Genomic DNA, 18,763 nt, shown 5'->3' with positions numbered 1-18,763 from the left:
CTACTACTACTTAGTGTTACAGTACTATCATAGTAGGCTACTAATATCTATTAGGAGTATTATTAGAATCCGGTGCCTTATCTATATCAATGCTTTATGCTACGGCCAGTCTATTTTACTGATGGAAGCTGACTTTAGCAATATCATCAACAGTCAGACAAAAGTTTGTATCATCGGGAAGAAGATTATCTATATACACACAAAGACCCATTTTCGCACACATTGAACGCCCGTAATGTATGTCTCCAATTGTGCTACCGCAGTACCAAGAAACAGAACCAGAAGAACTAGAATCAGAGCTTAACACTCTTAACAACGTTCTTCTTGATACCCGTAAGTTCACCACCATATCCACCACGACCTTCACCACCCTTGTATACCTGGCGAATACTGCCGAGCTTCTTCTTCTTCTCCTCGAATCTCTTTCTCTTCTTGACACGAGGGTTGCGAGAGTCCTTGCTGCGCTTGGGTGCAAGACCCTTGTTCTTCTCGATCTGGTAGGTGATGGCACGCTTGCCATCGGGTCCGACTTCTTCCTGGATCTCAACGTGGCCGCCTTCACGAGCCGCAGCAGCGTAGGCCTCGGCGCGCGCCTTCTTGTCGTCCTTGCGCTGCTTGCCGCGAGCCGCGACCATGTCGTAGTAGTCGTCATCGTCGGACCCTTCGTCGCCGCGGAGCTGCTTGGCGACCCGGTGGTCTTCCTCGTCACTGTCGCCGCCTAGCTGCTCGGAGTCCTTCAGTTTCTGTTTACCACGTCTCTCGGCTTCGGCGTTCAGGCGGGCTTGGCGGTCCCTTAGACGCTCACGGTAAGGTAGATCTGCATCACCACCCGCGTCACGACCGGCTGCGTTACGCTTGTTGGCTTTCTGGGCGAGTTGAGATGTGTAGAACCGGAGAGAGCGCTTCTGCTTGGCCTTCTCTTCGGCTTCCTTGGCTGTGAGGGCGTCTTCGTCACCGAAGTCGGAGTCGTCGGCTTCCTTGGTTGATTTGGTCTTCTGGGCGGCGCGTTTCTTGCTCGATCCGGAAACGAGCTTCGACAGGTCGGCGAGGTTGGCTTCGGTCTGTCGGATTCGCTCTGCTCGTCGTGCCTCTGCCTCGGCTTGTGCTGCTTCGGCGGCGCGCTGTGCCTTGGATACCTTCTCTGCCTTCTTCTTGTTCTTCTTGGAAATTTGCTCCTCGCCCTTCTTGCTCTTTTGCTTGGGCGTGGGTGCGTCGGCCATAATTTCGTCAACTTCGGAGTCGTCCTCGGCTTCGGATGCCTCCGGCTCGGGTTCACTGAGGTTCTTGACGGTCTCCCAGAGTTTTCTGAACTTGACTAGGGATCCCATTATGGGGTGGGCTCGTAGCTGAGCAGGCGATAGTGGAGCAGGCTTGCCGGAGTCGTCGGTGGAAGAGGTCAGGAGCATAAAGTACATGCCGATCGTACCAAGGTAAGCGGACAGAGCGCGGAACTTGACGACAGTAACCGGTGCGGATTCCGGAGCATCTTCGGAGTCATCGTTGGCATTGAAGCTTTGAGCGGCCTTGGCGAGGGCCTGATGCGTGGACTGGAGGTCGGCGAAGTCTTTCGCTAGGGGCTCGAACTCGGGATATCTGGACTTGAGTATCTTCAATTTCTCCTCTTCGCTCATATCTTCCGTAATCTCCAGTTGCGGGAGAACCTCTGTCACCTCACCGCCATCCTCTGCATCCTTTTGGTCCTTGCCGGATTCGACCCATTCAGATTCGTCGAAGCCGAAGTCTTCCTCATTGATGGCCTGCAGATGCTTCTGCTGGAGTCGCTTAGCTTCTTCCTCCTCTTCAAGAGCGTCTGCTTCCGTCTCGATCTGATCCGCACTGTAAAGATCCTTCTTGGAAGAGCCCCAAGCAGCGATACCTTCCTCGTCGTCTTCAGATCCCGGACTGCCGCCGCGCTTCGACTTGAATTTTGACTGAACACCATCCATGTCGTCCTCATCGTAGTCGTCGCCTTCGTCAAAGTCTTCCTCATCATCAAGATCTAGATCATCCTCGTCGTCCTCGTCGTCGTATCCCATAATTTCTTCGTCCGATGCCTGGAGAAGCTCCTCTAGAAGCGTATCCCGTTAGTGAAACATACCCACAGCATGCGCTTTGTGCAACCAACCTTCCTCAGCCACCCTCCGACGTCTCTTTGCTTCCGGCGCCTCTTCCAGCAGGATCTGGTCGCGACCGGTCTGGAACTCATCCTCCGAATCATCGAATCGCTCCTCAATGTGGAATTTGGACGGGCCATGCTTGTCCGCCTTAGGGGCCGCAGGGCGACCGCCAGCCTTTCTCTTTTTACCCATGATAATTTGTGTATGAGGGAGTGAGAGGTAGAATTGCTAGTACGGACCAAATCCTCCGCAGCGAATCGATAAACTTTCACAATAAAAATTTGGGAGGGACACTCTCACCGCCCGGCAGACACTAGGCCCCAATTGGGTGTTTGCACCGTTTGGTGGGCCCATGTTCCGCGGAGGATCGCGCCTTCCTATCTAGAACTGTTCCCATCATCTTTGCCAAAAAGCAACAAGAATACCGCTTCCTTCTCTCCTCATCGGCCATTGTCCCAGACAGGAAGCCTCGAACAGCCCCAGACACTTATCTTTTTTTCTTTCCTCTCCCCCAAGGTCTTTTCTCTTTCCTCTTTCCTATGCATCCTCTGATACCGACCATCTTTTACGACTCTTCCCCGACGACGCTGGGAATTTATACCATTCTTTGCGGACTATTCCTATACTCTGCTAGCAAAATGTTCGGATTCGGTCGTAACCAGTTCGTCGTTCAGGGCAGGGTATGTTTCCATTGTCTCCCCTAACTTCTTGCCCGTGGCATAGTCGATTAACCTCTTCTTTAGACCGTTGTTATCACGGGAGGTTCGGAGGGGATGGGCAAGGCCGTGGCTTGCCAGCTTGCAGAGAAGGGTGCCAATGTTGTGCTCGTCGCACGCACGGAGTCGAAGCTCCAGGACGCTGTTGAGACTGTCAAGGTGAGTTGACGTTTGTACTCAAGAGGAATCTTGACTAATCTCAATGTTCTTCAAGGGTGCGGCGGCTGAAGCCGAGCGGCAGAGATTCCACTATATCTGTGCGGACCTGACCAATGCTGCCGAGTGTGACCGTGTTATGGCCGAAGTCACCGAATGGAACCACGGACAATCCCCGGATATCGTATGGTGCTGCGCAGGATACTGCAGTCCCGGCTTCTTTGCAGAGACCCCAGTTCAGACATTGAGGGACCAAATGGATACGGTGTATTGGACAGCTGCCAATACTGCTCATGCAATCTTGAGACGGTGGCTTGTGCCCATTACTCCCAGCCAGCAAACGCCGCTACCTCCTAGGCACCTCATCTTCACATGCTCTACCCTCGCATTTGTGCCCATTGCTGGTTATGCCCCTTACTCGCCTGCCAAAGCCGCGATTCGCTCATTGTCTGATACTCTCAGCCAAGAAATTGAGATGTACAACGGTTCTCGCGCCGACAAGTGCCGCTCGGAGGCTCCAGCTACGGACGTCAAGATCCATACCGTCTTCCCCATGGGCATTCTTAGCCCTGGATTCGACAACGAACAGAAGCTCAAGCCGGATTTGACCAAGAAGCTTGAGGCTGCTGATAAGCCACAGACACCTAGAGAAGTTGCAAACATTGCGATCAAGGCCTTGGAGAGGGGCGAGTACATGATCACCACGATGTTCGTTGGCGATGTTATGAAGGGATCAGCGCTCGGAGGCAGCCAGCGAAACTCCTTCATTAAAGATACGTTCACTGGCTGGCTCAGCAACTTGTTGTTCTTGCATGTGAGCCCCGATCTCAGGAGGCAGGCCTGGAGCTGGGGTGAGAAGCACGGCGTCCCTGCTCGCCGGAGAGAGTAATCGATGGGGGTTTGCTATGCTTTGTGTGTCGTCGTTTGGTGTATGCGTTAGATACCCTGAGCGTGCCTCTTTATCCTTATGACCATTATTATGTTCGCCTGGAGTATCATGTACTGAAAAATCCCGATTGATCATTAATTCCAACTTCATCATTATTCCACTGTCTCCATGTTCTAGTTTGACGGCCAGGCTCCATACGCTTTACTGTAACCTCGGAGCTCGGAGCAGGGATTGAAACGTTTGTAGAACGGAGAGTCGCAGACCAATGGGGATACACTTGCAACGAACGAAGCCTTTGAAGCTACTGGTAGGTCTGGAACCTCCAACGAATGCTTGGATGGCTCCTTTGTCCGCCGCCGAAAATAGCCGCAGGGTTGACAAAGCGAGGCGCCATTTTAGGGCTAGTGGGTCGTGACGTCGGGCGGCTGCTGCAGGCACTTTGCTCTTCCATTGTTCCTGCGGTTGTCTTTCATTTCGACAACCACAAAACTTTCTTCTACTTTGCGCCTTTGTCCCTAGTCCCACTATATAAGATGCGCCTGCGAAAGCATGCAAGGGGATGCTAGATACTGTGATCCCGCCGCCAGATTACTATTCTTCAGAACCCTCAACAGCTTCCGATCGCCATCGACACCATGAATCGGGTCTTGGCTCTCCCGGCTCTGTTCTTTTGCCTATTCACCTACACCCCCTCCTACACCACCTTTAATTTGATCTTCTTTTATATGACATGGACAACTCTCATCCTGTCGCATTCCCCATTCAAGGTTGAGCTGTTCGGCTCCATAGGCGTGCGACTGCTGTTCTATATCCTCCCCTCGGCGCTGCTCTTTCTATTCGATGCGCTTGTCCCCTCAGCCGCCGTGCTGCTCAAGGCGCATGGTGAACAGGGCCTCCCGACTGGAAGCAAGCGACGAGGAGTCCGAGCTCGAGAGCTCAAAGTCGCAGGATGGTCATTCCTGAACATTTTCATAAGCATCGCCGTGCAAGCTACCATCGAAACTCTTCGCATCGGGTATTTCAATACGCGCAGTGCACTCAAAGTATCCTTCTCGATCCCGATCATACCTTGGAACATTGCCTTCCATCTCGCCTGTGTCCTACTACTCCGAGAGGTAAGCCCTGTCCTGAAATGCCTACACTCCCGATGTTGGCGATCAGCCGCAGAAAGCACTCACTAATCACGCGCGCGCAACTCCCAGATCCTCGCATACACCATCCACCGCTTCATCCTCCATAACGACAATTACCGCATCACGCGCTATATTTCTTCCCTCCACCAATCCTGGTACCACTCGCTTCACGCGCCCTACCCTTCCACCGCCCACTACGACCACCCTATTCCCTACCTTCTCGGTAATGCCGTCCCCACATTACTCCCCGCCGTCTTCCTCCGCCTCCACATGATCACCTACGCCATGTACTTGAGCATCGTCTCACTGGAAGAGACTCTAGCTTACTCCGGATACTCCGCCATGCCGATGGACTTCTTCCTCCTGGGCGGGATCGCTCGACGAGTAGAGAAGCATCTGTTGAATCACGCGGCCGGGAATTTCGGTCCGTGGGGTATTGTGGATTGGTTTTGTCAGACTACGATTAGCGAAGAGGAGGGAGAGGCGCTTATCACCGAGACAGAAGATGAGGGTGATGAGCCTACGCCTGTTCTTAGGGGGAAGGAGATTTTTGAGGCTAAGGTGCAGGAGGCTTTGGATTCGCATGCTAAGAAGACGCAGAGGAAGCATAAGAAGAAGCTGAGGCAGTTGTTGTGAGGCGGTGTGGGGGAGATATATATTTTGTTGTTATGTATAACTTCGGTGTGTGGGGTTGATTGGTTGGTTCGTTGTTATGTGCTTATGGATCATGTATTTTATGATGTGATGCTATTTCTGATGTTATGTGCGTGCTAGGGGTGATCTTGTCTGGTAGGGAGTTTGGTTCGATTTGGTTGGGATTGGTCTGGTGTTTCATAGAGCTGCTGTCTATCCAGTACTATTTTTTGGATGTTATCGTTATCAGTGTGAATGTGAATGTGCATGTGGGGCTGGGGTTGCATTCGGAATCGCGGCAATGTCCAATTGCCAGTAGATAAGTGGTAGCAGTAGTCGAAACACACACAAAGTATAACTACCTAGTAGTACTATCATATCGTCATGCATCATAGATAAGAATGATCAACTACAACTTGATCTACCCCGGAAGAATAGTAGTGGATCGTCGGTATAATAAAATGGCCAATTCTTTTGATATTTTTCCGCCCGAACCTGATATTGAAAGAAATTGGAATAGTCGTAGTGAACAGAGTGTAGTAACATAAAATTGAACAGCTGGAAATGGTATTCTTCTTTTTTTCTTTTCATTTCGGCTCAAAGTTATCGACTGCAAGAAGGGGGGGTTGTGCAAACGGCCAGAATTGCTGGAGGAAGACAGTTCAGTTTTGGGGGGAGATCAAGTATGAAATAACAACCGGTTTTTCCTTTCCTTTTTTAACCTCGGCATTAAAAAAAACCGCAATCCTAAGCAAACATGAGGCTCGAATCGAGTTACATATACTTCATGAGCTGTTTCCTCCTGCGACCCCCCTCTTCCTTTTGCAAGTGCCGGTTGTGGAGTTCGACCAGTTGCTTGCAAAAGATTGAAAAGGGGGTTTCTAGCCGCCGCCCTTCGCAGGACTCCTCCACAATAACTACCGAACCCGCGGCCGCCGCGTCACACATCTACCACTTCATCTCGTGGGGCTTGTCGCCGTTGCGGAGGCTGAAGGTGCTGGCCAGGTAGCTTCCGAGGAAAGCCTCCTTCTTGACGGAGGCGAGGATGGACTGGTCAACGGCCTTCTGGTCGCTAGCGCGAGCGCTGGCAACAACCTTCTTCTGTTGATTGAGAAAAATCGCTATATCAGTATTCATCCGGCCACTTCCGTATAGGTTGGACTCCTCTCGGAGGAAGAGCCAAACCACGGGTGTGTATGTGCACATACCTGGGGCTTCTCTCCCTGCTTGAAGAAAGCCTCCTCGGTCTTCTTCTCGGCCTTCTTCTCCTTGGTGAAGTAGTCGGCAGCGGAGACCTTCTCGAGGGTCTGGGCGTCAACACCGCTGATGTCGATACGGGTGCTGGTGGCGATCACGTAACGAGCGTTGACACGGCGGAGGGGGACACCGTTGATCTTGAAGGGACCGGTGACGAGGAGAACACCCTGCTCAAGGTGCTTGAGGAGAACGACACGCTTTCCACGGAAGCGGCCGGCGAGGAGGATCAGAACGGTACCGGGCTGGAGGCTCTCGCGGACCTTAGCGGGACGGATAGCCTTGCGGACCTATATGTATATAAAATAACCATGTCAGAATGCCTGTTCCAATTCCTTCTTGCCCATTTCGAATTCCGGGGCCCCATTTTCTCCAAGATGCGATTTCCTTATCAACTCATGCGGTATAGAACACTGGCCCTGGATCTTTGACTTTTCCTCCAACCCTTCCGCTTTTTTATAAAGGAAGTTCAATCTTTCCCAATGACCAGCGCAAACCCGTCGCATTTGTTCATAACAAAACCGCATCTTTTTCCATCTCATTTTCTGGCTTTTGCACAGGGTGTAGTACTGACTTTCTTGGGCTGCGACTCGTCATCAACGGGGTACCATTTCTGGGCCTTCTGGGCCGGGTGAGGGACGGTCCTCTGGCCCTTTCCAAACTGCTTCGTCTGGCCAACAGTAGAGTCCGACATATTGGCTGCTGGGGACGAAGGTGGTCTGAAAAGAATGTAGGGGGAGGGTGGTGGTTGTCGACGGCGGGTGGTTGTTGGAGTTGATGTGTGACTTGCTACTTGCGCCCCAGGACGGGAAAGTGTGAGTTTGTGTGGACGCGAGCCCTAGCCGAAAGGCGCTAGTGCCGATTCGGCGCCCCTTTGATAGCGATAGCCCGATAACCACTGCTTTGGTGGCCTCAGGCAGAATACGTGTCTTTTTTGCCGTCCGCCTTTCCGGTCACCCGTAGATACCAGTTCCGCAGAAACCCAAGCTCCCTCCATTCTTCATCACGTTACCTGCCGACTTGTTTGCGGGTGACGAACTGACGTACATTACTGCTTCAGCAGCTTCTTCCGTCAAACCACAACCTACATTTTCTTTGCCGCATCGTTGGTGTGCGCTTATCATCAAAGTTCTAGCTTAGAGAATCTGTGTATATTTTCGACAGTCTTTTTTTTTTGCTACCTTCCCCTAGCCTGCACCATATTACACCATGTCTATAGCTCCGATCATTACCTTCAAAGCGGGTATCTGTGACCTCGAGGTTAGTTGAATAAGAAGCTTCCTCCCGCCCGCCACTGTTTCATTGCATCTCTATCAACATGTTGCTTACTAAAATTATTCTTTGATAGACGTCCGGTGAAACCTCCGTCGTCAAGCCCAAGCCCACCCCCGGTTACATCTATCTCTACTCCGAAGATGAGCTGGTACACTTTTGCTGGCGCCCCAGATCTGCTCCCCACACGGAACCCGAGCTCGACCTGGTAATGGTTCCCTCAGATGGATGCTTTGTACCTTACAAGCCTGTCGACAGCACAGCACCTACCAATGGTCGTATCTACGTCTTGAAGTTCTCCTCCAGCTCCCAACGGTACCTCTTCTGGCTACAATCCAAGTCTCAGCACGAGGACGGAAACCCGAGCTGGTTCAGCCAAAGAGATCTTAAGCTAGGAGAGATTGTCAACGGGCTGCTCCAGGGTGAAGATGTGGATGTAGAGCATGAGATCGCCAACCTTCCTCGAGGCGGTCCCTCGGGCGGCGATGACGACGAGACTATGGAAGATGTTGAAGGCGTGGACCATGACCCCAACCACAACCATGGAGGGAACAGTGGAGGAGCAGGCCCAGATGCGACTGGCGGTGATGTTCGGGCGGAAGGCCAAGGATCGAGGGAGGGCGGTGCCGATGGTGGAAGAGCGTAGGTACATATCTCGACAGTTTTATTTGTCTCTAGTCTTGAACTCTACTAGCCGAGATATTTAATATGCTCGGATATTTTGGTCACGATTATAGGACTTCCTTTTTATGAATCCAAGCTAACCAGCAATCTCGGCTCACAGGGCCGCCGCTGACTCGGATCCTTCATCTGTCGTGCAGAGCTTCCTGCAGTCGCTGCATGGGGGCTCGCGGCATTCCCAAGACCCCGAGAGACCTTTCACTACTCTGCAAGATCTACTTACAACCTCGACTACATTGCCCTTCTTGGAATCTGCGGACGAACAAACGGTTGACAATCTCCTGAGCTTCCTGCCGCCGTCGCTGCTTCTCCTGGCGCAGGACAATGATCTCGAGGAAGCCGCGGCAGCTGATCAGGACCCGGACATCGCTCAAGCCGCCCTGGGATCCCTTGAACTGACACAGAAGAAGGAGATTCTGCGCAAAGTTCTACACTCACCTCAATTTGCGCAGAGTCTAGCAAGTTTGACGATGGCGATCAGAGATGGTGGATTACCGAGCATCAGCGAGGCTCTAAAAATTCCGGTTGCAAATGGAGGATTTATGCGTAGAGGAGGGGTTCCATTGGGTGGTGGTGATGCTGTTGAGGCATTCCTCCAAGGCGTTCGGGATCATGTTAAGGATTCGGCTCAAGGAAACCGTATGGACACCGATTGATTGGTTCCAAATAGCAGTGATTGTGTTCTTTTTATTTCTCTTATCGTTTTTACTATTATTATCTTTAGCCAGCCATTCTGTAACTATCCACTGGTGTTTTAGAAATCCATTAGCGGCCTTGCATGGATGTCTCATCCCCTCCTAAGCAGAGAGAGACTTGTCATGGGTTATTTTTGGCATGAGGTGGGTGGGGTAAGAAGGGCACTGGTCAGTAGGCAGCATGATAATACTGGTAATATAAATACCGTTAATAATAATGTGTCTGGTGTGGCGTATTGGCGGACTCCGCCCGTTAATTTCAAACTGAATCAAGAATAAAAAAAAGAAAAAGAAAAGTACGTAGGGCAAAAAAAGTTTCCGACTTGATGATCTCTTCCTCCACCGAGGCAAAAGAGGTGGGACAGATATCAATGGAATTGCCGTATCGGGAGTGGACACAAGTGATCCCCATCCTGATCCTGTCAGGGACCGGACAAAGCAAGTCAAGTCAATGTCAGTCATCCGTACTTAGATTATTACATAGATGCATCATGGGGGGGAGGCGCATAATTCCCCTCCCGGGCGCAGCAGGGGGGAAAATCCCAAGTCAAGCCCCGTTCCAAGCCAGAGCCCATCCATATCCACCCTCAATAATTGGCCGTGTGTCGAACGAACTCGACCCGGACCATTCATAAGGCTCGGACGTTTAGCAATCACTGGGCCAGAGAACCTGACCAATGGGCCATACAGAGGCCGCCGCTGCCGAATCCGCCCCAGTTTTGGCCGCTTTGGCGCCGTCCAGCCAAAGCTCCGCTGCGCATACCGAGCAATAATAATCATCACTGTGATCTGGAAGTCGACACGTTTGGGTTCCTGTCCCCATCATGCCCGCTGCTTCTTGACGGCTGCCTGGCTTGATTGGATCCTTACCCACGTTTCCGCACGGGGTGCCACCGCTAACTTAACCAAAGTTCGTCAGCCCTTTCGTACTACTTTAACTTACTTAGGGAGTCTGTCCCATATTTTCCCCAGCGCGCTTTTACTTGGCCTCGGTCGTCAACGCTCCCCAGGGCCCTTCTGACCTTCTTTCTTTTCTTCCTGTACAGCCTGCGATGTCTGCCTTCGGTTAGCACTCTGACGACTGCCCACCATGGCTTCAAGTAGCCATGACCGCGGCCCCGACGACGATAATTTCCACATCGATCACTCAATCCCCTTGCAGGATCTCTCATCGCCAGATCATGAACGTGGAGGCCCAGCTGGTGTTGCGACAAGGCTGGGCCGATCTTTGACCGGTAGGGGCCGGACAGGGAGAAACTATGAGCGCATAGCGGTGGATTCGCCCGTTGAAACGGCCAATGCGGCGGGCAATGCGCGCCCGCAACCTCACATTTCCCATGAAGAAGATGAAGACGCAATTGAAGATCCCGGGGCATTTGCTCAAGCGACTTCCTTCGGTCTCAGTTTTGACCCCTCGTCCAGTACCTCTCTTGCCCCGACTCATAGTCGAGCGCCTTCCAGTGTTGACTTAGATACCGTGCCGCTCGACGGAGCCGAACACTATCTCGCCCACATCGATACCTACAACGACACCGCACGGTTAACGGAGACACAAAACGTCCAGCCCATAAGCGGAGCATCCGGCTCAGACAATGGACATCAGAATGATCAGGGCGGTACAAATTCGGTTCAATTTCCTGCTACCAGTCATTCGGGGTCACGACTGGGTGACGATCTACACAATCTGGAGGGTGGTTTCGTGGGGAGATCCCGCGGAGGAAGCAATGCAGCGGACAGGTCGCGATCGCTGTCCCCCTCGGCTTCCGGATCTGCCTTGATGCGGGCCAGTTCCATGATGAAGTCGATGTCCCAGCGTATTGTTAACCTTAGTAACGAACCTGAAGTGGTGGAACAATCGATCCTCAGGGAGGAATCGCATAGGAATGCGCGAATGGAAGAGCCTCCGGCACTGCCATCTTTGCCAGACTATGCGCATGATGCGCCGTCCACCAGTTCGTTGAACAGTTCAGCTCCTGGAGAGAAATTGCCATCGGACAATAAGGCATGGCGCGGCATTAGCAACCCTCTGAGAGGGAAATCGCTGGGTATTCTAGGCCCAGATAATGCCTTGCGGATGTGGTTGTGTGATATACTCGTCCATCCGTTCACAGAACCCTTTATTTTGATCGTGATCGTGGTCCAGACAATTTTGCTGACCATTGAATCTGCACGCTCTGTTTGGAAATTTCCCCGGGCTGTCCGTTGGGGAGCAAATCCCATGGATTATCCTTACTTCGCCATCTTCATTATTTACACGCTCGAAATTATCGCTAAAATCCTTGTGTCAGGATTGATCATCAACCCTGCCGAATACAGCACCCTAGACCGTTCGATGGGATTCAGAAAAGCAGTTGTTGAGAAAGGGAAGAACTTGATCATACCACAGCGGCAGTTCTCAGTGCGGAAGTCTGCCATGTCAGAACAGCCCCAGGCTTCCATTATACGAACTTTTACGGGAGGGTTGAATCAATTGGAGAATCAATTGGCCGATGACCCCCTCCAGAAGAGTCGCGTGCGACTAGCCCACCGTGCCTTCCTGCGGCACTCGTTCAATCGGCTTGATTTCGTCGCCTTAGTATCGTACTGGGTGTCGTTCTTCCTCTCAATCTATGGAGTCGAGACTCGCCAGCAGCTCTATGTGTTCAGCATGCTGAGCTGTCTTCGAATTCTTCGTCTCCTGAACCTGACCAATGGTACTTCTGTAAGTTCTCTTTTGAATACACTTAGCCACGTCGTTTACTGACATTCGAGCCAAGGTTATCCTGCGCAGTCTGAAAAAAGCAGCACCATTGCTTGCGCATGTAGCGTTCCTTATCGGCTTCTTTTGGCTTTTGTTTGCTATCGTCGGCATCCAAAGCTTCAAGTCAAGCTTTCGGAGAACCTGTGTCTGGCTTGGCGTTGACGGTGAAAGCGATTACGCACAGAATGATCCAAACGGCTCCTTACAGTTCTGTGGAGGCTACGTCAATTCGACCACTGGACTACAAATGCCTTGGCTTCAGAAGGATAATACTTTCGGTTCATCTTCTCCCAAAGGCTACATCTGTCCTGCAGGCTCCATTTGTCTTGAAGGAGACAACCCCTACAATGGGACGTTGAGTTTTGACAATATCGTGAATTCGCTGGAGCTTGTGTTTGTAATCATGAGCTCGAACACCTTCACCGACCTACTCTACTATACTGCCGACAGCGATTATCTTGCTTCTTCACTTTTCTTTATATGCGGGCTTCTCATATTGAGTTTGTGGATGGTCAATTTGCTGGTTGCAGTGATCACCCACGCTTTTCAGGTCATCCGAGAAGAAAGCCAGCGCAGTGCCTTTGCGGTTAAGAAGATAGACACGACTGAAAGAGAGGATTTGGCCTCTCGGAAGGTCAGTGCGATCAAGCGTCTCTATGACAAGACCGAGTGGCTCTGGGTTTGCATTATCATTTTTGATCTTGTCGTCCAGGCTATGAGGAGCGCTTCCATGAGCGATGATCGGGCTCAATTTATTGACACCACAGAACTTGTCATTACTTTCGTCTTCCTTTTCGAAATCATCCTACGATTTGCCTCGGATTGGCGCACGTTCCACAAGAAAACGCGGAATTGGGTCGATCTGGGCCTTGTCATAATAACGTGCATCATTCAGATTCCAGCAATAAAGCGTGAACGAGCGTACGATGTCCTTACACTCTTCCAAATTCTTCGAGTATATCGTGTCGTGCTCGCGTTTAAGGTGACTAGGGATCTCATTATGGTCGTCTTCCGCAATGCAGTTGGTCTGCTGAACTTGATCTTCTTTGTCTTTTTGATTACGTTCCTTGCTTCCATCTTCGCAACTCAGCTCTTTCGTGGGCAAATACCAGAGGAAGATGCAGATGGCGATACCATAATCATCACTTTTGCCGACATCTACAACTCTTTTCTCGGGATGTACCAAATCTTGTCGAGCGAGAATTGGACGGATATATTGTATAATGCTACCACGTACACAGTGTCGTACAACACAGCTTGGATCTCTGCGGCTTTCCTGATAATATGGTTCATCCTGGCCAACTTCATTGTATTGAATATGTTCATTGCAGTCATCCAGGAAAGTTTCGATGTCTCGGAGGATGAGAAACGGCTTCAGCAGGTCAAAGCGTTCTTGCAGCAGAAACAAGTCAACATGGCCTCGCAGGGAAACTTGTCTCTTTCCAAGATCTTCAAGCTGGGCAAAGACTCGAGCCGGTATAAGGATCCTCTTGATCATGGCCCAGCAGCACTGGAAATGTTGCTCAAGGATGCCGTGGTCCAGGAGTTCCTTGATGAGGACGAACCACCTGAGAACCGGCCGGGAGACAACGTGCCTTTAGAACAGTCAGCCACGGCTGAGACAGCCCAGCCAGGATTCTTCTCGCGGATCTGGACGAAGTTTACCACGTCAATCATGCGTCGAGAGCCAAATCCCTTCTATTCCAAGCTGGATATCCCGCGCACATTTGATGAGCTAGACCCAAGGACGATGGCCAAGGAATTTGTTTCAGCGGCTGAACAGCGGAAAAGGGCCCAACGAGAGTATCTTATGCGACACCCCAATTACAACAAGTCACTGTTTATCTTTGCGCCTGACCACCCCGTTCGGAAGCTATGCCAGCGTATCGTGGGGCCGGGGCGTGGAGTTCAACGAGTGGAGGGTGTAGATCCTTACAAGCCTGTCTGGTATTCATTTTCCGCCTTCATTTACGCGGCCATTGTCGCAATGGTGTTGCTGGCCTGCATAACCACACCGATCTACCAAAAGAATCACTTTACGACGAACAGGGATTGGTTTACATACACTGACATGGGCTTCGCGGTCTTGTTCACCATAGAAGCTATCATCAAGGTCATAGCGGACGGGTTTTTCTGGACGCCTAATGCGTACTTTCGTGGCTCCTGGGGCTTCCTTGATGGAGTAGTTTTGATCACACTCTGGATCAGCGTCGGTGGATCCCTGTTCGAAGATTGGGGTGTCACTCGAGCGATTGGAGCGTTTAAGGCCCTGAGGGCTTTGAGGCTCTTGAATGTCAGTGACAGTGCTAAGAATACTTTCCATTCAGTGATCATTGTGGGAGGCTGGAAAGTCATAGCTGTAAGTTTCGCCCGCCCCTTTAGAGCCCGAGAGGCAGAATCTAATGTGCTTGGCAGGCCGCGGCTGTTTCCATGAGCTTTTTGATCCCCTTCGCTATTTATGGAGTGAATCTTTTCGCCGGACGAATGGTGTCATGCAATGATGGCGATATTTCAGGAAGCCTGGATCAGTGCATTGGTGAGTACAACAACACGCCTTTCAATTGGGATGTTCTCTCTCCGCGAGTGGCCGACAATTCTTACTACGACTTTGACAACTTTGGCGATTCCCTTTTCATTCTGTTCCAAATTGTCTCTCAAGAAGGCTGGATCGACGTGCAGGACAGTGCTATGAGCATTACTGGTGTGGATACGCAGCCGCAGGACTATGTTGCGCCGGAGAATGGGCTCTTCTTCATCATCTTCAACCTGCTTGGTGCCGTCTTCGTCCTGACGCTGTTCGTATCTGTGTTCATGCGGAACTATACAGAAGAGACTGGTGTAGCGTATCTTACTGCTGAACAGCGATCATGGCTGGAATTGAGGAAGTTGCTCCGGCAAATCTCCCCTTCAAAGCGCTCCTTCGACAACAAGAGCCGACAATGGAAGATGTGGAGTTACCGAGTCGCCGTCAAAAAACATGGTCCATGGGCAAGATGCGTGACTTTCATCCTTTCACTTCATCTGTTGTTGCTGGTCTTGGAATACTATCCCGAGCCGGAGGTATGGGATCAAACCCGAGGTGCGTTGTTCTTCCTATGGCTTTCAGACGAGTTGTTCCGCTAATATGGTACAGAGATCATATTCTTTGTTTTCAACTTCGTCTACATTGCCAATGTTCTGATCCGGATGCTTGGCTTGGGTTGGCATCGGTTTAGCCGGAGTTCATGGGATGTGTATTCGTTGCTCTCTGTCTCCGGAACGTTCATCACGACGATCTTGAGATTCGTCTCGTCGAGCCAGGTGATCAACGAACTGAACAAGCTCTTCTTGGTCTCGATCACGCTTCTTATTATTCCCCGAAACAACCAGCTTGATCAGCTGTTCAAAACCGCCGCGGCGAGTCTGACCTCGATCGGAAACCTCATCGCCACGTGGTTTGTCCTCTTCCTGGTGTTTGCGATCGCCATGAACCAAGCCTTTGGTCTCACGAAGTTTGGTTCACAAGAGACCGACAACCTCAACTTCCGCGATGTTCCCAAGGCGCTGGTGCTGCTCTTCCGGATGAGTTGTGGAGAAGGCTGGAACGAAATCATGGAAGACTATGCCACGATGAGTCCTCCGATGTGCACCTACGATGGTAACTTTTTCTTAGACGACTGTGGCAGTGCGCCGTGGGCTCGGACACTTTTCATTGCTTGGAACATTATTAGCATGTACCTCTTCGTATCCTTGTTCACGTCCTTGATCTTTGAGAGCTTTTCCTACGTGTACCAGAAGAGCAGTGGACTCTATGCGATCAGTCGTGAGGATATCCGCCGTTTCAAGCATGCGTGGGCTACATATGACCCGGACGGAACCGGGTATATCACCAAAGAACAGTTTCCGCGACTGCTGGGAGAGCTCTCGGGGGTGTTTTCGATGCGGATCTACGATGGCGAGTTCACTATCGGCCAAATCATGGAAGAGTGCCGGGTTGACAAGCGCGACTCGCTGCTTGCGCATCGCAGAGTGGTCGACGGGCTGGACTTGGACAAGATGGCCAGAATCCTTCGACAGATCCCAACGGACGTGGTGCGCAACCGCCGACAACGGCTGAACGCGTTCTATGAGGAGGTACTTGTGTCGGCAGACCCGGTGCGCGGTATCTCGTTCCACTCCTGTCTCATGATCTTGGCCCACTACAACGTGATCAGTGACAGCAAGAGTCTGCGACTGGAAGAGTTCCTGCGCAGACGGGCGCGACTGCAGCGTGTCGAGGAAACCATCCGTCGGCAGACGGTGATCGGCTTCTTTGACACACTGTATTGGTCTCGCGAGTTCCGGCGCCGGGTTGAGCATAAGAAGTCGGCCCGGATGAGCGGTGTTCCTCAGTTCTCGGTGCCGGAGATCTTTATTGATGACGGATCCCACGACGAACCGGCGGCGACCGAGGGACCACGAGAACAAGCACGCGACGCGCTGACTGGAGAAGAATCGTCGCAGCAGCCGATGCTGTCCCCGACGTCCCCGACCGGGCGAGCCACACGGTACCAGCTGCCGCCCATCGATACCAGTCCGCTGGGTCGGATCTCTGTCCTGAACTCCCCGGCGACGGAATGGTCCAGCATCAGCCCATCGCTGTCGCCTCTGCGGGAGCGGGCTGGCACAACGTCGTCATACGGCAGCGGAGGAGATGTGCACGATGAGCAGGCAAGCCCGGCACATTCGCGGCAAAACAGCGCGATGAACGTCAACGATGTTATGCAGTCGCTGGGCGAGTCGGTGTGGGGAGAGAGTATCCGACGCAGCTTCACACAGCGACGGCGATCGGGGGAGTGAGAGAATAGATGAGTTGGTTGATATATGAGCGATGTTGCCACGATTTGGTTTTTTTTTCTAATTAGAGATATGAACATGGGGATGATTTCAAATTCGCACCCTTTGGTTTTTTTTCTAATTAGAGATATGAACATGGGGATGATTTCAAATTCGCACCCTTGGTTTTGTTTCTTGGTTGATTCTCTTTATGTGTATTTGGTCCACTCCTGTTTTTTGGCGTGTCTTGCTTTTATCCCTTTCCTCATACTTACTAGCCGTGCCGTTCTCGATGTTACGATGCATCCATCATCTACTGTCTGTCTGTTTTGTTTTTGGGTGATCCATTTGCTGGTCTGTGTGATCTGTCAGTGAGTGAAGAGAGGGGAAGAGAGGGAGAGTTGTTGATCGCTACGAGACTAGATGTTTTGCATAGCGGGGGCGTGTGGGCGAAAAACCACTGCGTTACTTGGTTCCGAGCGCAGGTCAGTTCATCCATGCGTTTTACATCATGTGTATGTGTATGTGTACAGTTTTTTTTCCTTCTTTTCTTTTTCCAGCTAGAAAGTACAAAGAGAGAGGAATAGATAGAAGAAGATGATGATTGATTGGTTAATATTCAGCAATGAACTTGGCTTTCCAGGATGCTTGGCATTACCGGATTGGGCAACGATGAAGGTTGGGTTTTTGAAATCCGGATGTAGGGAGAGAGCAGGCACGAACACGTATGTATAAGGATGAAAGACAAGGAAGGAGAAAAACACAGAAATGTCCGCAGGCGGAAAAGAAGGGGAGGCGGGGGGGAAAGCCAAAGCAGGAGAGGTTTATCGGAAGGGATAAGAAAGATGGTTTAGATGGCCGGATGCAGCAACGAGGGGGGCGAGGAAAAGGGAAAGCGTCACTGCGTTCGGCGACTTGCTGAGTCGCCCTCGTTCAATCATCTTTATCCCCAGTCCACAACTCTTCTACTTTTTCCCTTTTCCTCCTTCCTTGCCTGCCGCTTTTGTATGATTTGAATGCAAATAGAGCCCCTACTAACTGGCCTCTTGCCTGGGTTGTAGTTATAAGAAGGTTTAACTGCTGCCGCTGCTGCTGCTGCTGCTCTAGTTCCTTCTGGCTGTTTCTTGTTCAGTTCTTGATGCTAACTACAATGAGGCGTGACTGACTAGCCCTTCCTCTGACGTTATTGTCGTCATTCAACTCTTCAGTTACTTACTTACTTACCAACTAATATTTGCTTCTTGATATTATTGTACCTGACCTGATCCTAATTTGTCTCCCCACATCTCTTTTTGCCAGCTTAGCTTTGCTTTGGTGAGGCGAAACCCGACGGGACCACCTGACTCGATCTAATTTTCCCTCCGAATCTCTCTCTGTTCTATTGAATTCAATCAATCAACATCCAATCTCATCCCATACATTATTGATTTTTATCTGTCAATCTTAATTACTTTATTATTCATATTGTCGGTCAGCCCGCACCCACCTGACATCATCTCATCTTATTTTATCCATCTTACTTTATTATTATTATTATTCTCTCTTTTCTCTTTTCTCTTCCCTCAGAACATCCTCATTCTCATTTCCACCTATCTATCTACTTATCCTCATCTGATCCTCACAATCAAACCAATAATGCGCCCTAACCAACCCACCCCCCTCCACCTCCACACTTCTTTCCCT

At 51.0% G+C, this 18,763-nt stretch overlaps 6 protein-coding genes across 6 annotated transcripts; 4 read left to right on the top strand and 2 right to left on the bottom strand.

Annotated features, from left to right (window-relative positions):
- Positions 1–91: 91 nt before the first annotated feature.
- On the bottom strand, positions 92–2,361 carry BO88DRAFT_405631 (something about silencing 10 family protein). Its single transcript, XM_025706934.1, has 2 exons — positions 2,126–2,361; positions 92–2,068 (listed from the first exon to the last, which is right to left on the bottom strand). Exons 1-2 carry the CDS (start codon positions 2,307–2,309, stop codon positions 294–296), a joined length of 1,959 nt encoding a protein of 652 aa, XP_025561966.1. The 5' UTR covers positions 2,310–2,361; the 3' UTR covers positions 92–293.
- Positions 2,362–2,517: 156 nt separating this feature from the next.
- ksrA (3-dehydrosphinganine reductase) lies at positions 2,518–4,027 on the top strand. The gene is made up of 3 exons (XM_025706933.1): positions 2,518–2,797; positions 2,861–2,992; positions 3,048–4,027. Exons 1-3 carry the CDS (start codon positions 2,756–2,758, stop codon positions 3,876–3,878), a joined length of 1,005 nt encoding a protein of 334 aa, XP_025561965.1. The 5' UTR covers positions 2,518–2,755; the 3' UTR covers positions 3,879–4,027.
- Positions 4,028–4,421: 394 nt separating this feature from the next.
- BO88DRAFT_65687 (sterol desaturase family protein) lies at positions 4,422–5,916 on the top strand. Its single transcript, XM_025713038.1, has 2 exons — positions 4,422–4,993; positions 5,081–5,916. The coding sequence occupies exons 1-2, from the start codon at positions 4,514–4,516 to the stop codon at positions 5,645–5,647; spliced, it is 1,047 nt and encodes a 348-aa protein (XP_025561964.1). The 5' UTR covers positions 4,422–4,513; the 3' UTR covers positions 5,648–5,916.
- A 676-nt stretch (positions 5,917–6,592) lies between these two features.
- Positions 6,593–7,592, bottom strand: BO88DRAFT_426274 (60S ribosomal protein eL6; the record flags this gene model as incomplete). The annotated part of the gene is made up of 3 exons (XM_025708894.1): positions 6,593–6,745; positions 6,853–7,188; positions 7,473–7,592. The coding sequence occupies 3 exons, from the start codon at positions 7,590–7,592 to the stop codon at positions 6,593–6,595; spliced, it is 609 nt and encodes a 202-aa protein (XP_025561963.1).
- A 515-nt stretch (positions 7,593–8,107) lies between these two features.
- On the top strand, positions 8,108–9,507 carry BO88DRAFT_454468 (uncharacterized protein; the record flags this gene model as incomplete). The annotated part of the gene is made up of 3 exons (XM_025710802.1): positions 8,108–8,158; positions 8,247–8,812; positions 8,955–9,507. The coding sequence occupies 3 exons, from the start codon at positions 8,108–8,110 to the stop codon at positions 9,505–9,507; spliced, it is 1,170 nt and encodes a 389-aa protein (XP_025561962.1).
- Positions 9,508–10,409: 902 nt separating this feature from the next.
- On the top strand, positions 10,410–17,456 carry cch1 (calcium channel protein CCH1). Its single transcript, XM_025713037.1, has 4 exons — positions 10,410–12,247; positions 12,303–14,645; positions 14,702–15,365; positions 15,420–17,456. Exons 1-4 carry the CDS (start codon positions 10,637–10,639, stop codon positions 17,102–17,104), a joined length of 6,303 nt encoding a protein of 2,100 aa, XP_025561961.1. The 5' UTR covers positions 10,410–10,636; the 3' UTR covers positions 17,105–17,456.
- Positions 17,457–18,763: the final 1,307 nt, after the last annotated feature.

Source organism: Aspergillus vadensis, assembly GCF_003184925.1.
Source record: "Aspergillus vadensis CBS 113365 unplaced genomic scaffold BO88scaffold_14, whole genome shotgun sequence".
NCBI classification, from domain to species: domain Eukaryota; kingdom Fungi; phylum Ascomycota; class Eurotiomycetes; order Eurotiales; family Aspergillaceae; genus Aspergillus; species Aspergillus vadensis.
The sequence above is the reverse complement of the archived record's forward strand: the minus strand, read 5'-3'. Positions and strand labels throughout refer to the sequence as shown.